The sequence below is a fragment of the Maniola jurtina genome, chromosome Z (assembly GCF_905333055.1).
Source record: "Maniola jurtina chromosome Z, ilManJurt1.1, whole genome shotgun sequence".
Lineage (NCBI taxonomy): Eukaryota > Metazoa > Arthropoda > Insecta > Lepidoptera > Nymphalidae > Maniola > Maniola jurtina.
The window spans coordinates 9948891-9959729 of NC_060058.1; the positions used below are offsets into that span (position 1 = coordinate 9948891).

At 35.9% G+C, this 10839-nt stretch overlaps 1 protein-coding gene across 1 annotated transcript; it reads right to left on the bottom strand.

The window, feature by feature from the left end:
• Positions 1-2921: 2921 nt before the first annotated feature.
• LOC123880403 (rho GTPase-activating protein 8-like) lies at positions 2922-10759 on the bottom strand. The gene is made up of 9 exons (XM_045928516.1): positions 10607-10759; positions 10405-10524; positions 7894-7991; positions 7102-7256; positions 6390-6707; positions 5360-5604; positions 4620-4820; positions 3582-3688; positions 2922-3339 (listed from the first exon to the last, which is right to left on the bottom strand). The coding sequence occupies exons 1-9, from the start codon at positions 10653-10655 to the stop codon at positions 3169-3171; spliced, it is 1464 nt and encodes a 487-aa protein (XP_045784472.1). The 5' UTR covers positions 10656-10759; the 3' UTR covers positions 2922-3168.
• Between the last annotated feature and the right edge of the window lie 80 nt (positions 10760-10839).

A 10839-nucleotide genomic window follows, 5' to 3' on the forward strand; every position in this document is an offset into this window, starting at 1 on the left:
ATTACGTCGCCACACCGTATAAATTTACAAGTGTGTGAGGATGAATTAACTTAGAATTCAAAGTTCGATCACATTTGACCACAGCGGTTCTTTTAACAGACTAAATGATTTTTATAGACTGAAATATAAAAGAAACGCTAGCTGTTCTAGAAACCCTCATAAACAATTTCCATGCCTTAAGATTACTAAACATAAGTATTTAGAATAATAATTAGGTACCTGTAATTTGATTAAAATATTTTTAATAATATAATATTTAAGTCTACTAACGCTAAGAATATTTCCATTCCAATTTAAATATCTTTTCTTAAATATTAGTTACATGTAAGAGTGTAAAGGAAATATAATTATGTGCGTACTTAAACAAATAACGTATTGGCTCTTCCGAGACAAGCGTTTAGATTTGTCAAATAAATTGTTTGCGTTACGTCCAAAATGACTAATCGGTAATGACGAAACCTAACCAAAAGCACCGGCACGCAAACAGAGAAAGAAGATAAATAGAGAGATGTTTAAAATTACATTAAAGATGGGGTTGCGAGGAACACATGAAAGTTATTAAAAATAAACCAGCCAAGTACGAGTCAGACTCGTGCACCGCGGGTTCCGTACCTTGGAAGGCACGCATAGTTATTAATTTGATAAAAATATTCGACAGCCTCAATTACAAAACGAATTTGTGATTCAACGTGAAATGGCCTATGGATTTAACGATGGCTTTGATAAGCTGTAATTTTTATTGAGTTAAACTAGAAACTTGACATTAATACAGGAATCATAGAGACCATAGACAACATGATAGATAGTATCAACAGTAATTTGATGCCTCAGCTGTTTTAAGAGATACAACACAGTGATTTATTAGGATTCTGTTTTTCCATTATGAGGGATAATAATAATATAATATATACTAAAAAAGAGCTCGAGCCCATGTCATATCCCATAAATCGAGCTCATATCACCCACTACTCTTCCGTCATCTACATTATTCATTCTTAACGATGGGGTTTTAATCACATGCTTCGTAAAAGTTCAGTTTGCAAGTGCAGGCTGTAGAAACTGTTTCCGTGTATGTTTAACAACAGAAAAACATGGAACATTTATTTTGAGGCTACGCCAAACTTTTAGTTTGCTCATACCAAAATGTATAACAATGATATATTAATTTATTGATATAGATTACTTTTGCAAGCATTCTCTCTGCAGTAGCGATTTTTACAGCAAAGTAAAAGTTTGTTGTTGTACAATTACACAAAAATCTTACAATATTAGTATTCGAAGTACTTACCTATATATTATGCACTAACACGGTTGTATGCAACCATGTTCACAAAATGTCTTAGAAAAAAATATTTATGTACAAGTTATATATTATATTATATAGAATGATGATAACATTTATAAAACTTTAAATACTATGTTGTTAAAACTACAAGATGTGTGATAGCCCCGTATTTTCACATTAATTTTTTTGTAACAATATTATCAATTAACAGTTGCAGTGACTTGAGATATGCGTTCTCAAACATCCTGTATTTTATATGACTTGGTATCGTTCTTTCATTGCGCTGAATATACATACACTACCCTTAAGATTAATTGACAGTCTCAGATCAATCAATGTTAGTACCAACAGCAATCAATATTTAAGGGATGTTGTAGACAAAGTACTGTTTTGCCAATCCTAATACCAATGCCATGCCATGATGGTAACCAAATGCTTGGGCTAAGGGCGGTTACGCACTCATCCGATCCGAGTCCGTGAAAATACGTTCGTTATATACATACAAGTGGTAGCTTACGCACTAGATCCGAGTTCCGTCATTTGATATCTTTCCGTCATCTGTGAGAATATCTGTGAGGTGCCGCAGATTCAAATCGGACCTATGACGAAGATATGTCAATGATGCCCACCGAATAGCTTGGATCTGGATCAAAGATTAGATAAGTGTCGCGTAAGCGATATCCGAATTCAGTCTGAGTTTTTAATATCCGTATTTTCATGGATTCGGATCGGATGAGTGCGTAACCACTAAGTATCGAAGATTTTATCGTTCCTTACAAAATATTTATTCATTCAATTGTACAAACCGTCCTAACAAATACCCATCCCATCCCATCGTGATAATAAAATTCATTTTTTTATCACCTTTTAGCCGAATATCGAAACGTATCTTAATACTTAAGAGCTGTTTTTAATATTGATTGTACAGACAAATTGCCCGAAATCAGACACTCAATACTATCAATACTAAACACACTCTTAAGTATTAAGAGACCGTATTCAACCGTAAATAGAATTAAAAATGTTCATATACGCAACTTTTGTATCCTTAATCTTAGCATGTTTGTGTGTTACATTCTAATATTAAGTAGTAAAGTAATAATTTTATTATGAACTAGTATTTAAAAAAACAAACAATTCATATTTATTTGCACTTAATCTCAGGTAAAAATTTCGTAATTTGTATAAAAAGTATTTGGCATTCAACTTCTTTACAATCAGAAAATCGCATAAGGCTGCAAGTAAGAGCCGCAAGTGCGCAGGTAAAAGTATAACTCGTGCCAATAAAGAAAAAAATCGAAAAGATCGGCATTTATCATTCCCTCTCACACACAATACCTGTATAATATGGCGTGTGAGTGAAACAAAATGACTAGCACCATTTCGATACGATTCGTATCTTTTTGGCACGGGCTATCACACTAATATTATAAAGGCGAAAGTTTGTATGTGTGTGTGTGTGTGTGTGTGTATGTTTGTTACTCCTTCACGCAAAAACTACTGGACGGATTTGGCTGAAATTGAGAATGGAGATAAATAATATCCTGGATTAGCACATAGGCTACTTTTTATCCCGGAAAATCAATGAGTTCCCGCGGGATTTCGAAAAACCTAAATCCACGCGGGCGAAGTCGCGGGCATCGGCTAGTATTTTATATGCGCGAGTGACATTCACAACATCGACCGCGACGTTAAAGCTCGCTAAACGTTTGATAAGAGATTGAACTTCTGCTGACATCTTGAGCATTTCTTCGATCTGCCACGCGCTTTTTAACACTACAGAAAAATGCATTACGGGCACCACTTGCGGATCTCGCTTTACCTGCTAGTTGTTTATTGATATGCGATGACCTTTATAAATCCATTTTTAATAGTAATTGTATTTATATGAAGAATATGGATTTCTGGTTTTGAAGGAGATACTCTGTAAAAGCATTGATCGGTGCAATCGCCTGCAGAGACATTTGACCGTTGGGTGGCCAGGACAGGTTGGGGCCGAAAACGACTGCCAAGTTGCCAACCGTCATTTTGTTGATACAGCTTCTGTCTTGAACCTGTAAAAACAGCGGATGTTACGCGCTTATATATTTTTTAGGATCCCGTATCTCCTGAAAAAAGGAACCCGAATAGGACCATTTCTTTGGCTGTCTGTATGTCTGTCAAGACTGCCAAGGGAATTCAAACGTATAAAGTGCTGCCTGTTGTTTGGCACTGCATCATGATCACATCACTTCACCAGGTGGCATTGCAGTCAAGGGCTCATTTGTATCTCAAATTAAAAAAAATATATTCTTACCTGCCATAGGAATTGAAAAATGTATTTCAGCAGTTTATAGTTATCAAGTGGCAGCCTTTCCAAAATAATCAATTTCACTTGTCGCGTCTTCTCCTCGTTCGCCCAAGCTGCGAAATAAGTAGCCGTGAAAAATACTTAATCTAGAGATTCAAATAAAACATACTTTTCTACAATTAGGGAAGTACCAGTAATGCCATTTTCAACAGTTTTCGGTTTGGTGGTGGTTATTGTTACTGCAATTTTTTTTAGTTCTGCGCAATGCCCGGTCGTCTGTTTCTTTGCAGAAACTGGTTACGGAAAGACTGGTTTCGTACGCGGCCGAAGTGGAGTGAACGCTCCATAAGACACGTGTTCCTATAAGTTAGGGCGACTAGCCAGTTGCCTGAATGTCGCCACAACCTCACTAGCCAGCCTTAGTCTGGACATGTATCGAGAGTGTGCTAAGGAACTATTCGACCTAGTTCCTAACTCGCCATTTTACAATCGAAGCACTAGGCATAGCCAAGGTCTACATCCCTACATAGTCGAAATTCCACGGACTCGCACGAAGCGATTTCCTTCCTCGTTTCATACGCACTGCTAGAATACGTAATGTCCTTCCGGCTTCCGTTTTTTCCGCTAGCTATAATATTGGTACCTTCAAAAGAAGAGTGAATAGGCACCTTTTCAGCAGGCGCGCTCTATCTTAGGCTGCATCATCACCTGCTTGGTGTGATTGCAGCCAAGCGCAAGCCCATTTAGTTATAAAAAAAACGGGGCAGTAACTCGCAGTCACCCAGACGCCCGGCAACTCCGTGCCCATACACGGCGACTTCTATATAAACTACAAATTTTAAGGGTCGCTGTTTTGCTCGAGTAGCTTTTTTTAAAAATCAGTGTTTACAGGGAGTAGCACTTTCAAAAAAAGTTTCTTAGGGAGTCCCTATATTATAGAAGGAACTTTATATCAAAAATCCATGGTTCTAACTGCATCGGCTTAGGCTGTTATGAGTCAGTCAGTCAAGATCTTTTTATAGTGTATAGATTTACAAAACTTACTATGAAACTGCAATATATCTTCGTAAATGTCGGAAGTCAATAATGGCTCCTCCAAATCCCTAAGGAAGGTCTTCAAAAGCACAGCAGCATTGTGGGGGTCATCTCTGAACGATATAGGCTCGCCTCTGTTGCATGCCCTCTGCAGTTCCTTGATCACCGAAATCTTTGCCGATCTCCGGAATAATCCTTCTGTTTCGAGCGCTGACAATCACAATTCATATTTGTACTAATTGGGATGGTACCTACTAAACCCCATCCGTGGAATGAAATATAGCGCTCTCTCTGTTTGGCTCTATAATATGTATGGGATTACGTAACAGAAGAAACGCTATATTAACTTGATTCTAGGGATAGGGCATAGTCAAATCAGCAACTTTTCATTAAACATCTAACCTCTCGATTAGTATTGGAGCTTGTATGAAATACACTAGCCGATGCCCACGACTAGGCCCGCGTGGATTAAGGTTTTTCGAAATCCCGTGGGAACTCTTTGATTTTCCGGGATAAAAAGTAGTCTATGTGCTAATCCAGGATATTATCTATCTTCATTCCAAATTTCAGCCAAATCCGTCCAGTAGTTTTTGCGTGAAGGAGTAACAAACATACACACACACACACACACACACACACACACACACACACACACACAGACACACATACAAACTTTCGCCTTTATAATATTAGTGTGATAGACGTGACATGATAAACATTTGACAAATGTGACATTGTTCACAACTCACCCTCAGGCCGCGACAGAAACTCAACGCATTGCCTGACCACAGGCGGTATAGAGTCTATCATGTTAGAATTATTCGCTTTGATGAACTGTAACGAAACACCGAACTGTTGTGTCGAAGGCGGAGCGAGACTTGGCTTCCGAGCGACTTGTGCGTCGTTTTGATCTGGTGATTTAACTGAAAGTTCCGCCATCTGCCGGGCTATATTAGTGGCTCTTGGGTTTTTAGATAACAGGCGCTTATCGTACCTAAAAGAAAACACACATGTTTATTTTTTATCTCACATGTGAGGTTACCGTAGCCGAAAATCAGTAATTATAAAACTCCCATTGTTAAAAGTACGGTAAAGGTAGGCCCTGTTAACAAGAGCTGGTACATACAACACATTCACACATTGCGCTTGTGTTGTATGTAAGTTGCAGTCACACAAGTTACTCTGGGCTTAAATGTTATATAAGATAAAAATTCCACGAACATGAAACACCCAAGCCATACTTTTTTTTACCAAGATGAAGGTAGAATCAGAGTTTGTAAGTAGAGTTATTTGTTATTTATTGTTATAAATGTGATACAGTCAAGAGCACTTAAGAGCAATATACTTCGGAATTGGGATAGATCTCATGGGCACCACAAATGGAAGCTCAGCTAGGGGCTTGGCCCTACTAGAGATCTCATAACATTTTAGCAGTGAAAGCATTATGAATTGAGTCTAGGCAACAAAATTTACATGAAATGTTTTAGGAGGAGTTCATAATTACAGACAGACACTTCAATTTTATTCATTAGTATGGCGTATAGAAGACATGATAAGTAAATAACTTGAAATATAGAGAAGCATGCAACTTAAATCAATTATTTCATTCGTTTTGTGGAGCATATTACGCGAATAAAATTGACTTGTTTGAACTTTGTAAACAAAAAGTACGTAACTAGTTCAATGCCTGCATACAATTTGAAATTAATATTCGCTAAGACATTAATCGTTTCCTCTGTATGGTATTAAAATTTATAATTTAATTTGATCAGTACTTACTCGGACACTTCTTCAGGAATGAATAGTTTGTCAAGATCCAAATGTTGTTGCAGTTCATGCAAATAATTCACATACATGACTTTCTTTCCAAATTTAACACTTATAGCAGGTCTTAACATTTGCCATACAATTCGTATCAAGTTCGTAGGGTGCACTAAGTAGAGTGCCTTGAGATTCTTTTTATATTTTCTATCGAAGGCTTTGTAAGCCTTCCACAGCCAAGATAAAGGCGGCTTGTTTTTACTAGTTAAACCATAATGGAAATAAACTACACTATAGTCTTGTTCAACAAATGTGTCCAGAGTAAACATGAGATATCTGAAACAAAGAGTTGTACTATTTTTAGGGTTCCGTGCCTCAAAAGGAAAAACGGAACCCTTATAGAATCACTTTGTTGTCTGTCTGTCCGTCTGTCGTGTCTGTCAACGAAACCTATAGAGTATTTCTTGTTGACCTAGAATCATGAAATTTGGCAGATAGGTAGGTCTTATAGCACAAGTAAAGGAATAAATCCGAAAACCGTGAATTTGTGGTTACATCACTAAAAAAAATTAAAATGTGCTTAAATTTGCGAGTTGAACTGCACTTTATTGTTGTAGTAAGACTCACTATTTATTTAAGTCTTCGTCTGATCCTTCTTTACTTGCAGTAAGAATTTATAGAAGTAATAATAAGATACAAGAAGAGGCATAAGAGAATTCTCTTTATTTACCTTAAGAATCTGTCCGGGTGCAGGTCTTTACTGGGTGGCAAGTAACAAGCTGATATTATGATTATGCGGCGACCAATCTCATCGTCGCCTACAACTTCCACGCAGCCCGTGCCAGCAAGTTCAGCAAAGTTATCATAAGTCAGTGAGTCTGAAATCTATGAATAGAATAGATTTTTATTCAAGCAGACTTTTACAAGTGCTTTTGAATCGTCAAAATAATTTACCACTGCTTCGAAATGTCATTCCTACAGAGAAGAACCAGTAAGAAACTCGGCGGTTGCTTTTTCAATTCTTCAATTTACAATAATATTCCATACTATACAAGCAATTGCAGCCCCGCGTATTGCTGGAGCGAGTCAAATGTTGTAGGCACTAATGAATTAGATACCTAATAATTGATAAAACAGGATTCTAAATCTATACATATAATAAAATTGTAGAAAAGTGGTGTCTGTACAACGGAAATATATAAAAAAAAGTAGCAGGGGTTGTTATTATATCGATGCCGAACCCGAAATTGTAATTAATTTTTTTTGTCTGTTTGTCTGTGTGTTTGTGCACGCTAATATCAGAAACGGCTTATTCGATTTAGATACGGTTTTCACTAATATATTGTAGTAAGCTTCACTTAACATTTAGTGTTTATTTCATGTCAATCGGTTCATAAATAAAAAAGTTATGTCAATTTAAAGAATCACGGTGCCCGAAAAGTCACTATTCCACGCGAACGAAGTCGCGGGCACAGCTAGTCAGGTAATATAAATGATATATAATGTAATGTATGGATTATACCTCTGCATACACTTCTGGTGCTCCAGCGAGAGCATCCTCAAAGTTCTCTTCAATAGTACCATCACTAACAGATCGTTTAAGCGCATCATCCTCTGGACCTAAAAGACAGTTCACGTCACAGGGAATATGGAAACAATGGATACAATAATTTTCTCAATATATCATGAGCAACATTATCAACACATCGCTGATCAACATCATGGGATCAACATCTCATAATGAAGAGTTTGGCCATAGTCTACCACGCTGACCAAATGCGGATTGGCAGACTTCCTACACCTTTCAGAGCATTATAATGAACGCTCAGGCATACAGATTTTCTCGTTTTCCTTCACTATTAAAGTAAATGATACTTTATTGTTGACAAGTGTAAATTAAAAATTTATAACACCCCCCCACAAGTGAAGGTTACAGTAACTAGAAAAGAGCTGATAACTTTCAAACCTTTCAAACGGCTGAACCGATTTTCTTGGATTATAGCTATTCCTATCTATCCTAGCTATCACAACTTAATCTCATTACAATACAATTATACTACATGAGCCATTTTAAATCTCAAAACTATAAATCTAAGTCAATAAATCTGCATGATTAAAACAATAAGAAAACTTGATCCGTTCATTTTATAACCTTATACAAATGTTATGAAAAACTCTACAGGGATTTTTCTCACTTTTAAGGTAGTAAGGAAAATAATTAACTGAGCATCAAAAAAATAATGTACATCTTTTTTTTTTTTTTTTCTTTGGTCTGGCTTTACACTGATTAGCCAATGTCAAGTGTGCAGTTATTTACAAGTTAGGAAAACTATATGTATAAGTATGGACTTCGTCTGTGCTGGCGCCCGCCGACATATACGCAGCGCCCCTTTAGAGCGCTTCTCAGTCAGTTCCTCGGTCAGTTCCACCACCAATAAACACCAGCGGGACACAAAAACCGGCCACTTCTAACAAAAAAACACTCCAAAAAGTCACAACACGCGCGCCAACAAACGCCACCACAGACAAAGTCTAATGTACATCTAAATGTTGGATTGGAGAGATATGCACAGTCGACTAATCATTTTTTGTATTTGACTGGTATTTAAAAGATGATGTGAAAGTTTTTCTCATCGTCTATTACAAATCTGACTGGTCAACTCAACACATCTCCATTCTGCTCTGCTAAAGTGGAAACTAGGCCTTAAAATTAAATTTGAGTACCAATAAAAAGCATATTAGGCTGCACAACTTGGGATTTTAACCTCCATGGTTCAGATTAAGGGTTCAAATTATAATCAAAATTACAGTACCCTGACATGTGAAGCCAACACTTGTTTTTGTTGTTAAATATGATTAAATAACACACTTTAAAAAAAATTACAGTTACAACTTTTTTTTTTAATTTTATGTGCATAATGTTAGCAGTAAAGTTTTTAGTAAAGCCATTCAAAGACTGCCTCATGATCATAGGAGGCAATTCATTTTTAAAAATCAAATACACACTACACTCATTTGACCAAACCTTACCTAAATTTACATATGAAACCAGAATGTTGATTTTTCTACTACTGCCTAATATCCCACAAGAAAAATGTGGATACTGCCTGGTAAGTAATTAAATTAGTCTTTAAAAGAAATTCTTAGATGAAATTTGATGAAGATGTGTTCTAGAAATGAAGATAGCATTTTTATAAATAAGGTAAACACCATTTTTATTTTTATTTTGTTACCACATTCATTTTCATTTCACAGATAATTTACTTATAGTTATGGCGGTTATACAGTTTTCTGAAAACTGTTGTTTATGAAATAATGAGCCAAAAAGGCAGTTTCAAGTGGTTGAATTTGCCAATCTCGAACTCTTAAATGAACTAGGAATTATTTCCAATAGGAGTATCCGAAAAATTCTAGAATATTAGCACATTGTATTAAGTTATGCAAAATTGTCACGACTATTGGGTCTCCCAATAGTAAACTACGAGAAACTAGCTACAGACAGTTAATCAAAATAATGAGTGGTGATCTTAGAACAAACTGTAGTTAGGGAAAAATCATAATGAAGAGAAAAAAAATACCTAACTGGAGATAAAGCATTTCAAATAGAGATAAATAAGACCCATTTATGCCAAAATGTACCAAACCACTTCACATCGATTTCAAGGAAATGAAGTTTGACTTGTGATTGCTTGAGATAGACTAACTAAATTTAATTGTTTTAAAGGACAGGTTGTGCTATTTGCTTCAGTGCTTTGACACAGTTTTAAGCTGCTTAAGAATAATTCCTAAGGATTTTCTAATAAATGAGAATTCATTACTTTACTATTTTTTTAAAAACTTTACTGTTTGTAGTTAGATTTATATAAATCTATCTACCTACAAACAGTAAAATTATGAAGTAAAATATAATATAAAATTATGAACAGTAAAAGTAAGATCCAGTTAATCAAGTATAAAAAAGCTGACCACCCATCGACTTAAAGAATAACTAGTAAAGATAAATGTTACTTGAAAACAAACTATAGGTACTTACATAGAAAAGTAGGAGCAGCCATCAGCTCTGAATCATCGAACTCTAATCTGGGTTCATAATCGTGATATTCCGAGAGGCTTGTGTTTGCTTCCTCAGCCTCTGCACTACTTCCGTGGAAAACTATAAAAAAAATAAACAAATTTGTCAAAACACAGCACCAAATGCAAAAAAAAAATTTATATATTTGACTTTGAATAATCACGTCGAAAAGCCCTTAAAGGACCCGGCTTAGGCTGATATTCTCGTTCCATTTGTGAAACGTAAGCGCTGGAAATTGATCTTCAAAATAGTTTTCAGTTTTCTACTTTCAATGTTCAGTGGTTTTCTTCTAAGTTCTACCTAAATAACAGCACAGACCACGATAAAGTCGGCATAGATCATAGATTTATTAGGTCGACGGAAGACCACAGATTAATAAATATGCATAGTGTCTAA

Excerpts from the sequence above, each read along its gene's own strand:
- LOC123880403 (XM_045928516.1), bottom strand. The coding sequence starts at position 10,655 with ATGGAACGAGAATATCAGCCTAAGCCGGGTCCTTTAAGGGCTTTTCGA. Across the intron at positions 7,257-7,893 it reads CACCAGAAGTGTATGCAGAG|ATTTCAGACTCACTGACTTA; the intron begins GTATAATCCATA and ends TTCTATTCATAG. Across the intron at positions 3,340-3,581 it reads TTTTTCAATTCCTATGGCAG|GTTCAAGACAGAAGCTGTAT; the intron begins GTAAGAATATAT and ends CTGTTTTTACAG.